The following is a 22,618-nucleotide window of genomic DNA, read 5'->3' as shown; positions in this document are numbered from 1 at the left end:
TTTTTAAATCACAGAGAGAGGAAGAGGGAGGATATGGTGTGAGAATAGTTTCACAGTACATGCTCCGATAGAAAGAGATGGTATATCTAATTCTAATCCATCTAATCACCACAATATAGGAGCGCCTACAATTTAACGACAGTATTTCCTTTTAAATATGTTTTAATTCTTGCATCAATAACATTAAGATCTCTTTGAGGCTGATTTAGGACTATGCTAACTTGATGTAGCTGAGAAGATGCATTTCTATCTTTCAAATGAATAGTATAAAACGATAATTGATATTTTAAAACAATTATATTAAAATTATCAAGGCTTGACTTTTACACTCTGTTGATTTTTGCACATTTAATAGTAATTTTTAAACACTGAACGCTATCTTAAAGTATATTCATTAGCATGCAAGTATTGCAACGTTTGCCCTCACCAGTATTAATGTGTTATGGTGTAAAACCCAAAGATCTTTCATAGTTAAATCTTTCAAAGGTTTGAAAGTCACTTGGCTGGTTTAAGCTTTCATTTGAACAAAAAGTTGTAGAGAATCATGAAAGATTAGTTTTTCAGTCTTGCTCCATGGTCTTTTCAGTCACAGTCTAAATCTGGGAGATCAAATGGATTTGACTGCTTCGCTTTATTTGCTGTGGAGAGTATGGGGCTAATTAATTGGCAGGTGCTTTAAAGCAGGTAATGCTACACCTTTTCATCATTGCAGTCCTAAGTACTGCCCCTGTTTGCACCTGAATTATAAAAAGGGTTCTTTAAAGCAAGTGATTTACTGTGGAGGGATTTAAAACCGAAAAAACTCACACTAAATACAATGATCAGATAAATCACCTCAGAAGAGAGCCCTGGCAGACCTGCTCTGAAGGCTGTTACAGATAGATGTTATATTATTTTACCTTTCAAATAACAGGAGTCTGTCATGTGGTGGGACCCAAAAATTCACCATAATTGAGATTTCAAAGCACATCTGTGTAAACATTACCACATCAGTGTAAAACATCAACCAATGAGCTTTCTCTTTGAACCAAATCTTCTTAATTGCAGTGCTAAATCAAAGAAATAGATCAAAGTTGAGTGATCTATATAGCACCGATTTCTCAAGTAGCCTGGTACACTGATTTAGATACCTAAAACGTTTGAAACGCACATCAAGTGTTTTTATTGATATGACAGTTATTTCAAGATCAAACTGTAATTAATTCAGTTCAGCACAAAACTGCTGGACATACACTGAAGCACATATTAAGGGGAATATCCTATGAGCCTAAAGGTGCTCCTCTGCTTATCTGAATAGCAGTGGTTCTCAAACTTTTGTACTGGTGACCCCTTTCACATAGCAAGCCTCTGAGTGCAACCCCCCTTATAAATTGAAAACACTTTTTTATATATTTAACACCATTATAAATGCTGGTGGCAAAGTTGGGTTTGGGGTGGAGGCTGACAACTCGCGACCCCCCATTTAATAACCTCGTGACCCCCCTGAGGGGTTCCAACCCCCAGTTTGAGAACCCCTGGAATATAGGAAGCTATAAGGGACTTTTCTGGTTAGATTCCACATGTGATTATCTGTACCAGAGGTTTTCTCAAACATCATCAGCCCCTCAGATACTTTCTTGCTAATAAAATCATTCTTATTTCACAATGGAGATGCATTAAGTAGAGTGAAATACAAAACATAGACTTTTTCAAAGCGGAATCTTTAATGTCTGGCCGCTGAACCGGTTATGCTATTTTATAAAGTACCAGAAAAGAAGCAAAAAGATAAGGATTTTTTTCTTGTTTGCACTAGTCATGTGACAGGAAAAGATAACACTAAAGATTTTCTGCACATTCTGTGACGATATCATGGGAAGTTAAATAATTTTGAAGAGTGTTTTTACAAGAGTACATTATTCAACTTTAAGTATACACTACAATCTAATCAACTTTACCTATACTTCCTAGAGACCGCACTTTCAATGTTGTTAAACAAACACATATGTGGTCCAATTTTTATTTCTATAGCAGGTAGTTAGAGCTTCTGCAGACAACATAATTACTGTACATTTTCTAAGTCTAGCATATAGTCCTGAGCAATAGTTGGTGGCTACCTGCAGAGTGGAGAAAGGAGCTGACTGATAACTTTGATGCTTTTATACATGTATCACATGACACAGTTGGAAAAAAATATAGGCTCTAAAGATTTATATCTTCCAAATTTACTGTGCTTTAATATTTAAAAACATCCTTGCAACAATGGTGTGCCAACTCTAAAACAAAATATGTGTATTGCCTACTTGAGTTACTCCTGTACCTCAATCATTACCAAATCTTTCCTGTATTTTCACCAAAAAACACAGTATGGGCTATTTTCAATGGACAATAATAGCAGAAGATCACGCAGGTATTGAGGAGTGAGTCTTTCAGATTCCTACTGAACTTAAGTAAGTCATAGATGTATTCAGGATTCACAGAGGGGAGAAAGGGGTAATTTTCCAAACTATGCCCCAAAATCAGAGCCTGCCCCCTTGAGATAGGAAAATGAAACTCCACTAGTAGTAGAATGTTCTACATATGCAGATGGTCAGAAAATGAACATGCATGCAGTTATGGGCTCCTTGGTCTTGGCTCTCTTTCAAGGGGGCTTGGTTATCCCTTGGCTATCTTTTGGGCTCTTTGGTGGGGGTCAGATCTTTCCTTGGGTTGTGCACTGCTCTGAGTACACACAGCAACACTTTCCCTATAAGTTCTACAACAAATGAATCTGTACAAAACATACAAAATGTAGCATATGTCTCACACACACAGACACACACACAAAACCATTTTAAGGCCATATTAATATATGAAATACATTGAGTGGGTGTATATATGAACTTTGGGAGAATACTAGGGGCAATATGTGAAATATGGGTAACTGTATTTTGGAAAGCAATGACAAAAAAGAAGACGTAGGGATCATGGTGCACATGAGCTCACAGTTGGATGGACTGTCTAAGAGCATGAATGTGATTCTTAGATACCTAGGGAAGGGAATATTGAGTAGAAGTAGGTAGGTATTATTACCACTGCATGTGGCAATAGCTAAACTATGACTGTGACCAGTTAGGGTGTCTATACTTGAAATAGGATGTTGACAAACTGAAAAAGGTTCAGAAGAGAGCTTCAAGAATAACTTGAGGTCCAGAAAACCTGCCTTAGAGTGACAGACTAAAAACTCAATCTATTTAATTTATTCAAGGGAACATTAAGAGATGACCTCATCACAGTCTACAAGTACCTACATGAAGAGCAAATTTCTGATAATAGTGGGCTTTTTAATTTAGCAGACCAAGGCATGACAAGACCCAGTGGCTAGAAGCTCAAACTACACAGTCAAACTAGAAATAAAGCAATTTTTTTAAACAGAGAGAGTAATTACCACTGGGACAACTTTATCTATAGATGTGGTGGATTCTCCATCACTTGAAGTCTTTACATCAAGATTGCATTTCTAAATGCTCTAACCCAACCAGAAGTTATATGTTTGATGCAGGAACCACTTAGTGAAATTCTCTGGCCTGTGTTACGCAGAAGTTTAGACTTGTTAATCATAATGGTCCCTTCCATCCTTACAATCTACAATTCTACGAAATCTAAACAATAAAATCAGTATGTCGACTAGAGTTAGTTGGAAAATGGGTGGGTAGTTGGCGGGTTTCCACAGGAAAAAAATTACAAAAAATGGGGGGAAATGATTTTCATCTAATTTTTCTGCAGAAATATATCAGTTTTAGGTGAAAAATTGAATACCAAAATAGTTAATCAGAAAAACTAAATATTTTGGCAAAAACTCAAAATATTGTGGTCAAAATATTTAGTTTTTCTGATGAAATATTTGGCAAAAATATTTTGGCCATAAAACACAATACAGTGGAACCTCAGAGTTATGAACATCACAGGATGGAGGTTGTTCATAACTCTGAAATGTTTGTAATTCTGAACAAAACGTTATGGTTGTTCTTTCAAAACTTTGTAACTGAACATTGACTTAATACAGCTTTGAAACTACTATGCAGAAGAAAAATGCTGCTTTTAGCCATCTTAATTTAAATGAAACAAGCACAGAAATAGTTTCCTTACCTCGTCAAAAAAATTTTAAGCTTTCCCTTTATTTTTAGTTTACATTTATCAGTACTGTGCTGTACAGTATTTGCTTTCTGGGGGGAGGGTGGGTGTCTCTGCTACGTGTTTGCTTACTTCCGGTTCAAAATGAGGTGTGTGGTTGACCGGTCAGTTCATAACTCTGGTGTTTGTATGTCTGAGGTTCTACTATATTAAGATTTTGAAATATTACCATGGTGATTCATGAGAATGGTAGTTTGGTCCCATTTGCCTCTATAGGCTGGGTTCCCTGGTCAGACTACCTACATCTTCCAAAATGCACTATGGTCTGCTATGGGGAGATGGTGCGTTCAAATGTTTGCCTACCTCATAGGACAAGTAGTCCAGCTGGGGAGCCAGGTTCATAGAGGAGAATAGGAGCACAAGGAACTCAAACTACAATTTCCTTGAGGCACTGAAGTGGTATTTCAGAGTCAACATATTTTAGTTTTCAGACAAAATGAACATGTTTTAGTTTTCAGGCTTTCCATTTTTCTATGAAAAATTGAAATTTTCTGTGAAAAGCAGATAGTTTTCATGAAAATTTTCATTTTGTCAAAAATAAAATTTTCCATAGAAAAACAGATTTGATGGAAAAATTTCGACCGGCCCTACTGCTGACAAAGAGGTATCTACAAAATGTGAGCCTTCTTCAGCTTTTACTTAAATCAGAAATAACCCACTGGGGTCAGTGGGATAAAACAGATATAAAAACAGTGAGATCTGATTGAGGCCCATAATACCTAAAAATATAACCAACTTTGCAAGAAAAACTTCAGTTCATTATGTACTGTACAAAGTGTACTGTGTACTGAGCACCACATTAGTAGCACAAATCAGTTTCTCGCATGCATAATTTATATATGTTTTAATGCAGATTTTAAAACTACATATTCTACCCTTTACTTTTTATGTATTTCTTCTAGTATAATTTGATAACTGTTACAATTATTTTGTGCTTTAGACTCTTCTGCTCAGAGATCCAGTGTTTTATATGACTGCTGAGGGCATCATGGGAGATGTGATGCAGGTGGAGAGCTGGACCCATAGAGGAAAATGGGGACATGAACAATGGAACTACAGCTCCCATAAGGTTCTGTAGCAGCTCAGGCAGATACAGAGATTACTGTCAGCCTCAATCAAAACAAAAGATTTCAGTTCAGGTTGGCAAACCAAAAATCAAACATTTTGATTAGGAAAATCAAAATGTTTCTTTTCTCTCCAACATGTTGAAACTAAACATATCAATATTTCTCTATTAATTTTTTTCAGAACTTTTTGTTCTGCAAAATATTTTAATATTTTGACTTTTCATCCTGACTGAGGACAAAAACAAACACTGAAATTTCAAAATTTCCCACAGGATGGAATTTCTGTTTTATTTGATTTTTTTTAAAGGAAGAGAGAAATTAATTGCTTTTTAAAGCTATGTGGCTGATAGGTCCAATCTTCTCTGGATACTTATGAGTAGTTCCCATATAAGTGGAGGGAAAAGAAAAGATAGATGGGGAGCACATGTCTATATTCAGATGAGAGGTCAACTTTTGCATATATATTGATACATCTACCAACATGTGTTTAAATGGCCTGTTCAAGAGCTTTTAAACAAGTTCTTTAACAATGACACTGGAAGACTTTACTTTATTTTATTTAAATTAGGTGGTCTGAATCTGGGCACATCAGATCTGCAGCTAACTTGGAATCTTAAACTTCCTATAAGAATAGTCTCCACATGTGTTCCTAAGCAGACACCTCACAATGGAGGATCTGAGGAACATACCCAGACACAAGTAGTTACAGATGTGTACTGGGTTTTTTTAACTGAATAAAAGATTAACCTGAAGAGTTATTGAAAAGTCAAATTCCTGTCTAAAGATGCCAGTTTCAAGGAAATAATATGCAATGGGAAGATAACTCGCGGTCCATACACATTTGGGGATTGGGTGATTAATGAGTCACACATCAAATGGATTTACTGACAGTACTATGTTCACGAAAGGTTAATTTGAAATTGGATTTTAAAACTAGACAATCAGAAAGATATAACATTTGACTGATTGAAGGACCATTTCACATGGTCAGCGAGATAGATTTGGAAAGGACCGACAGGACAAAATTTTCAAAGTTGGGTTCGGTGATGGGGCTTACTCCCATCACTTGATTGACAGGCTGGTTAGGCCATCTGTGATTGATTGCCTCCCTGCCAGAAGGGACAGAACTAGATAAAAATCATTAGGCACCAGGGTCTAATAGGGAAGCTGAGGGAACTCACTGTGGGAGAGACTGCAGAGGTGGTGGGATGTGCCTGTGGAGAGACACTCACAGAGAGCAGGTCAGACTCCTGTGGAAGAAAAGCCTTGAAATAGGGCTTAAACAGGTAAGAAGCCAGGTAGGAGAATCCACAGGGAATAAGTTAGGCTTCTGTGGGGCAGTCCCTGAGATCAGGTCAGTAAAAGCACTTTAGTAGAACCTGAGGTGGAAGAGTGGTTAGTTTAACAGAGAAAGAAAAAGCTGAGAGGACCTGGGGAGAAGCCTGAGAACCAAAGGGAGGCTGTATTAAGCACATGCTGTGGAGAAGCAGCACAAGGGGGCTTAGAGGTAGGAAGTGGCCCAGGGAAACAGGAGCATGTCTGAAAAAGCAGACCTAGCTGCTTAATATGAGGTCCCTGAGACAGAACCCAGAGTAGAAGGTGGGCCTGGGTTCCCTTAGCAGCTTCTGAGGAAGCGGTATGAAAGCCTAATGGAAGAAATATTGAGCCCAAGGTAGGAGTGAAGGCTGACCACAAAGGATGAGCTGAGGAATAGCCCAAGAGGGGGCTACAGGCTCTTTTGTGTTATGATGTTTTGTGAACTTTCCCGTTGGACCTTCTTGTTATCTGGAAGGGGACTGAATTTTATGTGACTTGGCCAGAGGGCTGAGCCATGGAAGACCTGGCGAGAAGATGGCCAGCAGGAGGTGCTGGAGATGAGGAGCCCTTGCAGCGTTGCACCCTGACATAATGGAGTACTATGGCTGGTGAGTACAGGACCATGGGGGTCCCTAAAGTTAGACTCTGAAGTCCATATTTATGTAATTAAAGTAGCTTAATTTTCAGAGTTGGATTTCTATGGATTTAGAAGCTTAACTTCAGACACACAACTCTGAAAATCTTAGCCATAGTCTTACAATGGGACACTGACCCTACAGGTAGGTTTACCAGGAGGTATAAAGAAATGACTTTTTCTAGATATCATTTAAGTACAATTTGCTACTAGTAACCCAAAGTTGTTTTGCCTAAGCAAATTAGGTTTGTCCTCTATATTTTTCTAGACTCAGCCAAATATACTCTATTTAACTCTTACCTATCTTGATGATCACTCTTTTATTTTCTAAATTAAATAAGCCTCAAATATTTCATATAATTTGGTTTATGGACTCTGTCCTCAAGTGTCAACAGAACATTATTGGATATAGCAATTAATCTTAACAGTAGGCACAGAAAGGATTTATAGAATCATAGAATATCAGGGTTGGAAGGGACCTCAGGAGGCCATCTAGTCCAACCCCCTGCTCAAAGCAGGACGAATCCCCAACTAAATCATCCCAGCCAGGGCTTTGTCAAGCCTGACCTTAAAAACCTCGAAGGAAGGAGATTCCACCACCTCCCTAGGTAACCCATTCCAGTGTTTCACCACGCTCCTAGTGAATTTTTTTTCCCTAATATCCAACCTAAACCTCCCCCACTGCAATTTGAGACCATTACTCCTTGTTCTGTCATCTGGTACCACTGAGAACAGTCTAGATCCATCCTCTTTGGAACCCCCTTTCAGGTAGTTGAAAGCAGCTATCAAATCCCCCCTCATTCTTCTCTTCTGCAGACTAAATAATCCCAGTTCCCTCAGCCTCCCCTCATAAATCATGTGCTCCAGCCCCCTAATCATTTTTGTTGCCCTCCATTGGACTCTTTCCAATTTTCCCACATCCTTCTTGTAGTTTGGGGCCCCAAAACTGGACACAGTACTCCAGATGAGGCCTCAGCAATGTCGAATAGAGGGGAACGATCACGTCCCTCGATCTGCTGGCAATGCTCCTACTTATACAGCCCAAAACACCGTTAGCCTTCTTGGCAACAAGGGCACACTGTTGACTCATATCCAGTTTCTCGTCCACTGTAACCCCTAGGTCCTTTTCTGCAGAACTGCTGCCTAGCCTCTTGGTCCCTAGTCTGTAGCAGTGCATGGGATTCTTCCGTCCTAAGTGCAGGACTCTGCACTTGTCCTTGTTGAACCTCATTAGATTTCTTTTTGCCCAATCCTCTAATTTGTCTAGGTCCCTCTGTATCCTATCCCTACCCTCCAGCCTATCTACCACTCCTCCCAGTTTAGTGTCATCTGCAAAGTTGCTCATGGTGCAATCCACGCCATCCTCCAGATCATTAATGAAGATATTGAACAAAACTGGCCCAGGACCAACCCTTTGGGCACTCTGCTTGTTACCAGCTGCCAACTAGACATGGAGCCATTGATCACTACCCGTTGAGCCCGATGATCTAGCCAGCTTTCTATCCACCTTATAGTCCATTCATCCAGCCCATAATTCTTTAACTTGCTGACAAGGATACTGTGGAAGACCGTATCAAAAGCTTTGCTAAAGTCAAGGAATAACACATCCACTGCTTTTCCCTCATCCACAGAGCCAGTTATCTCGTCATTAAGATTATTAAGTAACACATTTATTTATCTGCACCATAGCGTAGTCACAGATTCTGGCGCAGTCTTGTGAAGTGACTGGAAAGACTCCCATTGCCTTCAGTGGGGTTTGGATTAGAACCACAGTCACTGAAATCTAAGTATTACTCCACAGAAACATGACACTTAATCTTGAGACCTAGGTCTGTTTAAGTGGCATGCCTTTCCCTACATAAACTTGCATGCAATATATTAATAAAAATGCTCCTACCTACCGTCCAAAATTATAACAAAATTTTGATTCTGTTGATTCTAACACTTGAGAACAATGAAGTCAAGAGTTAAATAAAAGATAAATTGAGTCATGTTATTCTAAGTGATACTATGAATTATAATTACTGTAGTGCCCTCAGACATTTTGGAGTTTGTACAAGCTGAGAAGTACTTATTTTTGTATGAACTGTTGGATTACTGGTCTGATGAATATGGGTATAGTTCCATTCAAGTTAGTACAGTGTGGTAGCAGGAGGCTACTGACCTGAGTTTGAGAAACTTAAAACTCATGAGTGCCCAAAATCACTAGAATGGATTTCATTTTACATTTTCCTTGTTGGTCTCCAATTCATATACTGTCCAGGCTCAATCGTGTTCTGCTTGTGGGCAGTTCACTAGATCAAACAACCCATGTAGTATGGCTATGCACAGTTCATAAAGAGATTATACAATGTGTGTTCATTTATTTTAAATAAGAATTATATCATACTGGTGGAAGGTGGCAGATTGATGGCCAAGACTGAAGGCTTATTTATGTACAGAATGGGAAGTGGCACTCCAAGCTTGCCAAAATTGGCCCATCAAAGTGCCTTACATCTGCCCTAGATGGACTACTTGTTTGAATGATGGGAGCATTTAGTGTGTACAATGCTGCCAGCTGTGATGGTGGCTTTTGTAGTGTGGACTCTTGTCCACTCAGAACTACCTGCCTGAAAACACCAACATACTTCACTTAGGCCGTCAGATACACGACACTGTAAACCAGGTTGGTGAGGAACCAGGTCGTTTTACAATCGCTGCAGAGGCATGCTCAGTGTTCAATGCTGGCTCTGAACTCCCCCAAACTTTGGGGGCAGCACGGGCAGAGGATGAGGTGATGGAGTAAGGCTTGAGGCAGAGGAGGGAGTTGGACGGGATAGCTGGTAAGAGGGGGCAATGGTGAAGGGAGGGCAGGGGCTGGGAAGTGTAGGGGAAGGAGGCTGGAATGGAGGGCAGGAGGGACAGAGGATTAGGAGAGGGGACGGGGGCGAGGCGGGGATGGGGTGCAGACTGCAGAGGGTGAGGAGAGACTGGGGAAGGGATTGGAATGGAGAGAGTCTCGCGTCCCCCCGCCCCCCTCTCGCGAGCTTTCTGCCGGTTCGTCTCCCCCCGCTCGCTCTGCCAGTCATTCGGCCTGAACTGCGGCCATGGCCGCCCTGCGGAGCTTCCTGCGGTGGCGCCTGCTGGGTCCCCCGCACTCCTGGTCCCTGCCCGGCGGGCCGGAGCTGGGCAGGTCCCTGGGGGCCGGCGCGGGGCAGGAGTCGGCGGGGCCGGGCCGGCGGGGGGAGCTGGGGATGGCGGCGGGGGCGGCCGGGGGGGCTCTCGCCTGTTACCTGGGCTACCGGCTCTATGAGCGCCGGGCCGGGCGGCAGCCGGAGCCCCCCCGGCCCCGTGGGGCGCAGGCAGCCGCCGAGCGCCGACCCGCAGGAGCCGGAGAGCCCGATCCGGCCCAGGGGCTGCTGCCCATCCCCGTAGCGGCGGCTGCCAAGGAGACGGTAGGTGTGTGATGCTGGTCTCTGACCGCCGGGCCATGGCTCAGGGTCTGGTGCCTCCCTGCTCCCCGCCTTGGGCGGCGGTGCCTTGTGCAGGTAAGGGGGGCGGAGGTCCCAGGCAGCCCGTGTCCAGCAGGTAGATGAGCAGAGGTGGTGCCCAGAGGCTTGGCATCTGTGTGTGCCGCGCCCCTAGGATTGTGCCCCGTGTAGATTTATGTAGGCGTGTCGGGCAGAATTTAGGGAAACAGTTTCAGGTCCAAAACTCGTGTCCATTGTACCTTAAAGGGATGCTGTCATGCTCAGAACCGAGCTTCTTGTCTGAGAACTTAACCCCGCAGGTGACTGACTGAAAGATAGGAGAGATAAATAGTTTCCGCTCTGTCTTTTCAGTTTGAATATCTTGTGTATTTGACTACACACCAAATGCTGTCAGTGTCACTTTCTCCTAATTGGGCCCATCTGCATGGGACAAGTGCTTGGACTTGCCCTGTCTGTCGGATCAGGCAGAAAGTTAAAATACAAAAACAAGTGTAAAAGATGTCAACAATCTTTTTTCCCGCCTGTACTGTGCAATACAGTTATTTAATAATAGATGACAAGAAGTACGCTATAACAACCACTCCCCAATTTTGGATTCACTATCAAACGGACCATTTACTTTTTTTCACAGTGTGGAGCTATCATTATTAAATCAGATGTTTCATTCCATCCAGCTTGATTTAAAAAGTGTATTGTGCTACAAATGGAACTCCAGCTGATTGAAACACAGTTTTTGCACTGTTTGCTTATTAGTGTATTTAAAGCTATTAACTTTTTAATTCAATAATGTCTTCAGTTGGCAATTGAAAGATGTAACAAACTTCATAAGAAATTATAATTGTATACAGCTTTGTACATATAATTAGCACAATTGGTCATGTTTTGCAGATTAGTGTGCTGGCTAACTGTACAGTAATAGAAAATAGGTGGGAAACTGAGGTACAGACTAAATGACTTGCCCCAGGTCTCTCAGGAAACTTGTGGCAGAGCAGGGAATTTAAGCTGGGTTTCCCAAAATATTGACTTATGAAGTCCCGAATATTAGATGCCCTATCACAGGGGTTCTCAACCTTTTTCTTTCTGAGTTCCCCACATGTTATAAAAACTCCACGACCTACCTGTGACACAACAACTTTTTTCTTCATATAAAAGCCAGAGCTGGCATTAGGGAGTAGCGAGCAAGGCTGTCTCTAGAACTGGGGCATAATGACATAAATGTTGATTATAGAATGATTTTATACCGTAAGACTTATCAGAAAACATGGCACATTTTCACAAACAGTTTTTTACTATTAACACTAGTGGTTTGACACCGACAGTCCCTCCCTTAAGGAGCTTCCAGTCTTGTAGACAGGATGCACAGGGAAAATTAAAGTAGGAAAATTGCTTGGGGTTTTGTCTGCTTATAACCTAATTGCCACCTGAGGCTTGCCACCCTTCAATCACACCATTTAACCACCCTTCTGTACTTACCCTTTACCAAACTACTCTCTCCCAAGACATCCATGTAGTATACCAAACATCCACAACTACTGGTGTTGAAAGGAAAAAATATTAGAGGGGAGTGTGTGTAGGAGGGCTAAAAGAGGGCAGAGTTAAAATTGCGGTATGTGATCTGTGATATATGGTAATTCTTATGATGGTTAGGTTTGTGTCTGTGTGTGGAAGAATAATGGGTATGTGCTGCTAGGTGGCTTAACTTTCACTTCCTTGCTTTTGAGCGTTTGTATCAAGTATGCTTGCTACACATACTTAACTTCATAATTATGTTTTTTCTGTATTAATATATATTACACACTAAGCTATGGTAAAGGTTGCAAAGTGAAGCACTGAAAAGTTGGGAAATTCAGGAGTTAAGGTTGCCTGTGCAACCTTAGTTCACTCCCCTTGTGCGTATATGTTGTGATTACATTGCTGCCCCCTCCCTAGGATCCCTGCCTCATTCATTGTGCAGGCTGGATGGTGCTCACTGAATGAGCAGTTATTCAATATTTTGTTTTCACTTTGAAAGTGTTCCCCCATGCCTAAACTTTTTTAAAAGCTAACAAAAATTCTGTCATGATGACTTATTGACACCCACATGGTTTATCAGCAGGGTTGGAATGTTTAGATCTACTACCACTGCCACTTGAATTAATAGAGAAACTGATGGCCATAGTAGGTTGACATTCTCCATGTGTCTCAGCCACTAGAGGGGGCTGAGACACATACTTAGGGTTTCACAATATTTGCTAATAGAAAAGAAATGATGAGACTCAGAAATCTTGGATTCTATTCCAGGTTCTGGAGGGGAGTGTGCTCTACTGGTCACAGACAACCTCACAATTTGACCCCTTCTGCCCATCTCTCCAGCCTGTTCCTGTCTTTCCTCCTCCTTCTCCAGATCCTCATTCCAGCCCCAGTACTCCATATGAGTTTCCCAATCTTCCCTCCTTGGTCTTCCCTTCTTAGTCTTCCTTCCCAACTTATTTGCCCCAGCCTCTCTGACCAGCCAGTTCCAATCTCGCTGGTGCCAGCAGTTGGAGCACTGAAAGCACAGGAAAGAGGGTGTCTCTTCTTTCAGTTTCAGTGTCCCATGTCCTTCAGGAGCCAGGAGAAGCAATTGCAGGGAAGTCTCTCTCACTTCCTGCAGACCTGGGCTGGAGCATGCTTTGTGCAGATGGAGTCTTCTGAGAATTTAACTGACAGACAAGTCTTTACTAAGCATGTACGACTTGAGATTTTTCAAAGGTCGTAACTTGATCAGTGTTTCATAGCAACAGGAAAAGGTTGACACTACGGTGACTCCCTCTTCCAAACTTCAAGTTCGCGCGCCAAAGCATGGAGTTACTAGAGCATTTCAACAAAGGAGTTGGGAGATTTTTAACATGGGCAAAACAATTAGTTATTTCCCAAAGTGGGATTGGAAAAAAATTGAGTGATTCTTTTGCTGCAACTTTCTTAAAAAAAACCCTCAGCTTGAGGCCTCTGCCTGCAATGGAAAATTTCAGCCTGAAAGGTTAAAGCTTGTTTCAATTGTTTGAAACTTTACCAAAGTCCTATCATGGAAAGTGTTGGAAAACCTTAACTATATGCATCATTACCAGCTCTGCTTATGATACTGTATATAGGCTTATTTTCATCATAAAGCTGGTTGGACTAGTGTTGAGTAGTGACCATTGTTTCTTTGTGGACAGCCGTAAACCTTCAGTCTTTGAGTAACTTGATTCCATCCAGTGTAGGGGTTATGAGGTATTAGAAACATTGGAGAAGAAGGTTTCTCCAATGTGACTGGCTGCGTTATGATTCTTGTATACTAACATTTTGACAGCTTGATAGAATTTCATAATGTGATGCAGTTATTGGACTGAAAAGAAAAATATACTTTGAAAAGTTTCTAGGATGGAGATCTCTCTATTTTAGGTACTTTTATGGCCCACATTACTGTAGTATCTGAGCTCCACACAATTTCTACTGTACCTGTGATGTAGGAGATAAAATTATTCCCATTTTTACAGGAGGGAACTGAGGCACAGACTAAATGACTTGCTAAGGGTCTCAGGAAACTTGTGGCAAAGCAGGGAATTGAAGCTGGGTCTCTCAAGCCCCAGACTAATGCACCAACTACTGGACCCTTCCTCAGTGAGATGAATATTCCTCTTAATTAAGCTATACAAATATGGTAGCAAACCATCAGTATACCTCTATAAGATGTAACACCTGGGATAAAATAGCATTCTTATATTATTACTGTAGTACACAAACATGATACTGTGTACGAGTTAAGCTTGCTATATGCATGACATACCTACCACAAAAGCAAGGAAGTAGAAAAACTAAGGCAGCTGCTTCAGAGAGGATCCTGAACTGGTTGAACAGTTTCACAGAGCTTCTGGTTTCCATTGAAGCAACAACTGCTTCAGTGAAGAGCTGGAGTGCCCCTGAACTGGCTGAACAGTTTCACAAAGCTCTTGGCCTTCCATGAACCAACAGCTACGACTTTGATCCTGTTTATCAGTAAACCCATGGTCTGGGCTGACTGAAGTGATCCAGATTCCTCTGTGTGATTGCCCTGTTCTCATCATTATTTACTCTCTGCCAGTCTGTCATCTGAAAATTTTTATCAGGAATGACTTAGTTTACCTCCAGATGATTGATGAAAATATTGGGCCTAAAACTGATCCCTGCAAAACCCCACTAGAAACTCCCCCCACCATTTGATTATTTTCCCCATTGGTGACTACTTTGTACAATTTATCAGTTAGCCAGTTCTTAATACATTTAGCATACGATCTGTTGATGTTGTATAGTGCTAGTTTTTAAATCAAAATGTCATGTGGTACTACAAAAGTCTACTTCTACGCAGTCACCTTTATCAACAAAACTTGTAATCTCAAGGAAAAAAATGTTTGTTTGACAAGACCTATTGTCAGTAAAACCATATTGACTGGCACTAATTCTATATTCATCCTTTAATTCTTTATTGATTGAATCCTGTATCTGTTTTCCCATTATTTTGCCTGGGACTGATGTCAGACCAATCACCCTATAGTTACCTATGCTTCCCACTTCCCCTTTTTGAATATTGGCACCATATTAGCAGTCTCCCAGAACTTCCCAGTATTGTAAGAGTTATTAAAAATTAACATAATCAATGGGCCAGAGTTCCTCCAGCAACTCTTTTTGAGGAATCTTGGGTGCCAGTTATCTGGGCTTCTGAATTAAAAATGTTTATCACTAGTAGATGCTGTTTAATGTCTTTGTTAGTGGACTAGAAAGCAGTTCATCCTTCTGTGATATGAGTCTGTCATTATCATTCTTTCCAAATACAGAACAGAAATACTTATTTAAACTCTTCTGCCTTTTCTGCATTATTAACAAATTACTATCTCCATCTAGTAATGGGCCTATGCCATTGTTTTTGTTTCTGATATACTTAAAAAACAACTTGTCCTTAGCCCTGCCAGCCATGGATTTTTTTTTTATTATATAAAGCTTCTAATTGATATTGTTTGCCATCTACTTCAAAAGGAAAAAAGGTTAAATTTATAATTGCTACCTTCACTTCCCTTAGTAACCAGATTGGGATTTTTAAACTAAATTGTCCTCTTTTGCAATTGTGGATTTTGGGCTATCTGAACTCTTAAACAATTGCCAATTTCATTCACATTTGTGTGTCTAAATTCTTCATAATTTTCCTCAACTGAAGCACCAAGTGTATATCCTGTGGTTGGGACAGCCCTCTGTTTCCACATACAGAATGTAATTGGATCATGTTCCCTGGTTCCAAGGCAACCAGCAACTTCCAGTCTAGTGGGAACTCCATCTTTATCTATGATAATGAGGTCCAAAATAGTTCTATAATTTTTAGAAATTTTACTGCTTGCTATCTGAGACCTCCAGCATATTTCTCCCAAATTGAAGTGCTCCATGATGACACCATTTTTAAAAATTTCCATACATGTGTTCTGGAAATTAAATATAAGTGTTTGCTTTTCTGAAGTGTTTTTAAGAGAACCAATTGTCACTAAATGCTTATTTCAATACAAATTTTAGAAACAAGTTACATAACACCGATAATGGGTTTGGTTAAAACTACTGGTACTCTCTTCTTTTCAGTTCTAAACACTCATTGTTTATTATGGTTTTAAGTTCCCTAGACTGACTTTCTGACTTGCCAAGAGAGTGTACTTTCTAGAATTGACAGGTTTCAGAGTAGCAGCCGTGTTAGTCTGTATCCGCAAAAATAACAGGAGTACTTGTGGCACCTTAGAGACTAACAAATTTATTAGAGCATAAGCTTTCGTGGGCTACAACCCACTTCTTCGGATGCATCCGAAGAAGTGGGTTGTAGCCCACGAAAGCTTATGCTCTAATAAATTTGTTAGTCTCTAAGGTGCCACAAGTACTCCTGTTATTTTTTCTAGAATTGGAGTGTCTCACCTGAGAGAGGCCGGATGTTGGTCCCAGAGAATTCAACTCCAAGAACTAACTGTAAAAACCTTCCAGTTGATCTTTATTGCTATGACATACCCTATTATTAGGGATAGAAATATTCTAGTTATGCTTTACTGAGGTATTTAAAAACAAAGACCATTGTTTTCTTTCAGCATCTGAGGGCTGTGTTTTATATTTACTAAACTTTTAGAGTCATCTTCATCCTATTCAGAGTTTAAGTGTATATGAAACATCAGTGTGTTAAGATGGCTTCACTGTATTCAGTAACTCCATTGATTTTTTTTTCTTATGCTTCTAAGATGTGATTTGTACTCTCACATTCCCATAAGTCTATTTGAAAACTGCTTTTCAGTTGTTTCTTTAAGACAACTCTACCCAGGCTTACTTAGTGTGGCTCTCTCTAGTGGCTGGACACACAGGCTTATAAGTTGGCTACAATCTTTGAGCTAACAGAGGTGATTCTTTTAGCACAGGCAGTAGTGACTCAGGCATTTAGATCCAGAAGTCCTGAATTCAGTCCCTGCCACTGACCCATCTGGGGCATCAAATTAAATATGAATCAAACCTTACATAGTCACAGAGGAAAATCTTAAAAAGAAAAGGAATCCTCATTCAATAAACCAATTTTATCAGGCTTTTAACTTGCTCGTATGTTTCACAAGACGACAAAATTTTATAGTTCGCATCCAACAGATATATTTCTTGGTGTCCTTTTAATTTCAGTACAAGCTTGCATATTTTTCATATATGTGTCACTGGATCCCACTGTAGGCACCAATGTACCTTCTGCACACAAGACCAGATTTATTTATTTTTATAGCAGTGTCCATTGGGACCACTCTTGTGCCTCCTTGTGCTCCTGTGTGAGGGCATAAAGAGCATTGTGCCTGTGACCCTCCCTTAGTTCCCTTTTGCTGCTTGTGGCAGCAAGATGGAACCAATGAATGTCTAACCTGTTAATTCTTAGGCTAAACTTCTTTAGAAGTACTTCCAATCTACAATATTTGACTACTGGGAACTAATCTGACCCATATGGAACACACTGTACTGTGTAGACCTCTCTGTACATCCTGTCCCCTGTACAGGGCTCCTTAACATGGTGACATTGAAACCTGCATGCTTCAAGCCCTGTTCATCCTGCACTGGACTAATCCCTTTTCAGGATGGATACAGTCTTACGCTAAGGGAAATCACATATTCCAAGCAGATGCTCATTGTGCTTGTTTGTCTTTGCTAAAAGAGTTGCAAAAGCGAGGCTGAACTCCTTCTTGACAAGTCCATGAAGGTCTCATCAGACACAGAGGAAACTAGCTCCAGAATCCTACTGGTGGATAAGCCAGTATCCTCCAACATCCTCTTGAGCAGACAGGCAATGCCTAAGACTAGCATGGAGAAGATGGCACCAAGGAAAGATCTGGCACCGACATGCCTAGCACCAAAGAGGATCTCAACACTAAAGCTGACACCAACACCTCCAATATCAAAGTGAAGTACCTAGACAGACTGCTCTGAGTGTAGAGGCAGAAGCTCAAGAAGAAACTCACTAGTTTCCTGTAGCGGGGTGGTTACCCGCTCCTGCCCTTCGGGGCTTAAAACAGCCCAGGGGAGGGCTGTGGCTGGGGCAAGGGCAAGGAGCCTGGGCTGATTAGGGAAGGTAGGCTCAGCTGTGGCCAAGCCTCAATGAGGCCCAGCTGGCCCCTATAAGAGGCAGTGAGCCAGGAGCCCACTCAGTCTGCCTCTGCCTGTAGAGGGAGAAGGGCCTGGCTGCAAGGTGCCAAGCAAGGAACCTAGATTGGAGCAGGGCTGGGGAAAGGCCAGAGGAGCTGGGAGCTCTGGCCTAGGAAAGCCCCAGGCTGCAGGCCTGGTAAGGCCTATTAGGTACTGGGTTGCAGGGGGCAGCCTATGGGTAGGCAGAGGCAGCAGGTCCAAACCCCTTTACCTATGATGAGTGGCTGATACTGCAGTCTGCCCCAGTGAACTGGGGCTAGATGGAGACTGGGCAGTAGCCAAGACTGAGGCACAGTGGGGATAGTGGGTGGGGGAGACCCAGAACTGTGGGGGTACTGCCAGGGGGCAGTACCCAGAGAAAGGGGCACCGGGGTCCTGGGAGGGACACAGGGCCAGTGGCAAGGCGGATCACCAGCCTGCAGAGGGCGCTCCAAGGCTGGGAGAGCTAATTCCGAGGACAACCAGCAGGAGGCACCGGAGGGGTGAGTCCCGCCCTGTTACATTTCCCATTAAAAAAAAAAAAAAATACTGCAAAGTCTCTGGACAGAAGTTCACCAAGCCCTGCACAATGTCAAGGGCTGGGGTTAAGGAGCACTTCTTAAGATAGCAGTCTCTGCTGGCACCAGCCAAGTCTGGCAACCGTGGTGACCATGTGTAGAGCATCATGGCTCTAGCCCAAAAGAGTTGCAGGCCATAACTGAGGGCTCAGAGGTGTTTAAGTGGATAGACAATGTTCTGTGCTTCATGAAAGACTCAAACTACCCTTCATACACCCCTGCTCTGTACTAGAAGCCAGACAGTCCTCAGTCCCAGCTGAAACAACGCACATGCTCTGCCAACGCAGACAACCATGTCAAGAAGCATCCAAGACACAACAGGGGCACCAGCCTTCCTCTTCCTTAGCAAAACACCCTGCTCCTATAACACATGAGTAAGGTGAAGATTCTGTCACCAGTATTTTTAGTAAAAGTCGGACAGGTTGTGGGCAATAAGCAAAAATTCACAGAAGCCTGCAACCTGTCCCTGACTTTTACTAAAAATACCCTGGGGTGGCTGCTCCAGCCTCGTTGCTGCTCCTGCAGCAGGGCTGACTGCTGCTGCTCCAGCCCCAAAGGGGCTGACCTAACCCCAGCTGCTGTTTGGGCTGGCCACTGTTCAGCTGTTTGGGCAGGTCCAGAAAGTCATGGAATCTTTGACCTCCATGATGGAATTGTAGTCTTACACATGAGCAGATTTGATGAGATAGTTGAGAGCCACATCAAACCTAATTGAGAGCACAATTTTTGGAAACTGCCTCATCCCATCCCAGTGAGCATAGTCTGCCATGACGTGAGTCAGATAGGTGGTGTGTGTGGGGGGGGGGGGGGGGCGGACCCACCCTGCGCTGCCTCCTGCTGGTCTTAGGGAATTAGCTCGATTTCGAGCCCAGAGCACCCACTGCAGGCTGGTGATCCGCCTTGTCACTGGCCCCATGTCCCTCCCCAGACCCCAGTGCCCCTTGCTCTGGGTGCTGCCCCCCAGTAGTACCCACACATGCTGGGTCTCCCCTCCCAGGGGAACCCACACCCACTAACCCCACCTTGCCTCAGTGTAAGGCTACTGCCAGTCACCATCTAGCCCTACTCCCTGGGGCAGACTGTAGTATCAGCCACTCATCACAGGCAAGGTTGGGTTTGGACCTGCTGCTTTTGCCTACCCCTGGGCTGCCCTCTGCAACCCCCAGTACCTGTTGGCCCACAGCGTGGGTTTTCCAGGCTGGAGCTCCCCAGCTCCTCTGCCTTTCCCCAGCCCTGCTCCACTCAGGTACCCTGTCTCAAGCTCCCTGCAGCCAGGCCCTTCTCTCTCTGAATGCAGAGAGTGTCTCCTTGCTCCTGGCTCAAGCCTTTATAGGGCCAGCTGGGCTCTGATTGGGGCATGGCCCAGCTGCAGCTGCTTCCCCAATCAGCCAGGGTTTTGCCCCTTTCGGCAGCCCCAGCCCTCTGCAGGGCTTTTTCAACCCCTTCAGGGCTGGAGCGGGTGTTCACCTCGCTACAGGTGGGTATACATTTAATTCCACTCTTTACCCCTTTCCCTCTTCAGGGACCTATCTTATGAGAGCCCACCAAAACCAGAAGTGGTTTCATTGCTTCATCCAGGAGTCATAGAGCAGGTCCCAAAATAGTTCAAGGGAAGAGGCTTCTCCTAGTATTTCCTCATTCTATAGAAGAAAGGGGACTTTGTCCAATACTCGACCTGAGAAGACTCAACATATTACATACCATCCTGAACATTTGCCTCTGTCATTCCATCTCTCCCTCTCAAGACTGGCTTGTGGCTCTTGACTTACAGGATACATACTTCCACATTTCAATCCACCCGGCCCATAGGAAGTACCTAAGACTATCAGTGGGGCCTAATTGTTACCAATAATGGTTCTTCCCTTCAGAGCATCCCCAGCACCAAAATGCCTGGCAGTAGTTGCAACCAGGGCCGGTGCAACCTATTAGGCGACCTAGGCGGTCGCCTAGGGCACTAGCATTTGGGGGGTGGCATTTTCTTCGGCGGCGACCGCGGCGGCTGGATCTTCCGCCGCCCCGGTCGTCGTCGGCATTTAGGCAGAGGGAGCTGGAGCAGGGGCATGCGGAGAGGGCCGCCTGCAGCAAGTAAGGGGGGGTGGTGGCATGCAGGGGATCTCCCCGCCTCAGCTCACTTCTACTCCACCTCCTCCCCTGAGCACGCCGCCCCGCTCTGCTTCTCTCCCTCCCAGGCTTGCGGTGCCAAACAGCTGATTGGCGCTGCAAGCCTGGGAGGTGGGAGAAGTGGAGCAGCGACGGCGTGCTCGGGGAGGAGGCGGAGCAGAGGTGAGCTGGGGTGGGGAGCTGCCGCACGGCTGCTCCAGTGGGGGGGGGAGCTGCTGCGGGGGAGGTGTCTCAGGGCAGGGGGGTGTGGAGAACTGCCGCAGGGCTCGGGGAGGGGGTGGAGCAGAGGTGAGCTGGGGTGGGGAGCTGCCACATGGCTCTCCAGGCCGGGGTGGGTGGGGAGCTGCCTCGGGGGAGCTGCCGCAGGGCTCGGGGAGGGCGCAAGGTGGAAGTTTCGCCTAGGCGCGAAACATCCTTGCACCGGCCCTGGTTGCAACACGCTTTAAGAAGACAGGGAATCCACATCTGCTTGTACCTGGATGACTGGCTGATCTGTTCTGACCTGATCCTGGAGACTGTCAGCCTTGGAATATATCCTTTCCCTGTTCTCTCAGCTAAGATTCCTTGTGAACTGAGAAATCCTCTCTCAGACTACTCATAAGAGCTGTGACTCCAGATCAGCAAAGACCTATGTGCCAGAGGACAGGTTCAGATTTCTGCAGTCAGTGGCATATGAAGATGAGGGTGTGCATGTGTAGAACTCTTAGGCCACCTGTCAGGTGCACACATGTGACACTGCTGCCAGACTTTACCTGTGGCCTTTACAGTTGCGGCTGAGGTATGCATATTTCCCCACCCAGACATCATGTAAATAGCAGGATCATGGTTCCACCTCAAGTCCTCTGAGAACTTGATTGGTGGGTAGGCCCAGTAAATATGCGGGGCTGGAGGAATTTGTGTCATTCTTGGTCCCCTTCATGATGATGGCTTTTATATGGACACACATGGGACAGGCTGAGCTGCCCACCTGAACCATCTGCAAATACGAGGCATGTAGTCTCAAGACAACCTGAAATTACACATGAACATCCTGCAGCTGAGGGCTGTCAGAATGGGTTGCATGCACAGCACAGCTGGATACTAGTTTTAAAAACAAAACAAAAATCCCCTGGTCTCAGCACGAGGCCTATGTGCACCTATAGTGGGAATCATACTGACTACAACATCTCAAAGAACCTGTATGGTAAGTAACAGTTCTATGAGGCCTTTTACTTGAAAGCAAAGAGGACTGTCCAGTTCTGTAAGGAATGTCAGGAAATGCAAAAATTAGGGTTTTCATAACATTAACTTGCCTCTATAGCACACACACAAGATCTTTTGATTACTGAATAGGCTATTAATGCATACCTCAGTGTGTGTGTGTGTGTGTGTATATAGTATGTGCAATGTGGGCAAGTTAACAATAGAAACTTAACTCGTGTGTCTAATGTTTTAAATGTGTAGTCTTAATATTGTATTATTGTAGCTTTGTACTAAATTGTATAATATATTAATATCACAAGTAACTTCTTAAACAGGTAATGTAAAACACTTATAGAAGCATAATAAAGAATACATTTTGAGAACGCTGGCATTTTAGAATTCCAGATTCCAAACCATTCTGCTCCTAGCACATCTACATAGCGCTAAACCTTTTTT

General features: G+C 43.3%; 1 protein-coding gene across 1 annotated transcript in view; it reads left to right on the top strand.

Annotated features, from left to right (window-relative positions):
• The first annotated feature begins 10,253 nt into the window (after positions 1-10,253).
• MICU3 (mitochondrial calcium uptake family member 3) overlaps positions 10,254-22,618 on the top strand; it is a 109,442-nt gene continuing 97,077 nt past the window's right edge. The window contains exon 1 of the mRNA XM_065405388.1: positions 10,254-10,601. Within this exon, the coding sequence (XP_065261460.1) occupies positions 10,254-10,601 (348 nt within the window). The remainder of the gene's footprint in view (positions 10,602-22,618) is intronic.

Source organism: Emys orbicularis, chromosome 5 (assembly GCF_028017835.1).
Source record: "Emys orbicularis isolate rEmyOrb1 chromosome 5, rEmyOrb1.hap1, whole genome shotgun sequence".
Classification (NCBI taxonomy): Eukaryota; Metazoa; Chordata; order Testudines; family Emydidae; genus Emys; species Emys orbicularis.
This window is presented reverse-complemented; position numbering and strand designations above follow the sequence as displayed.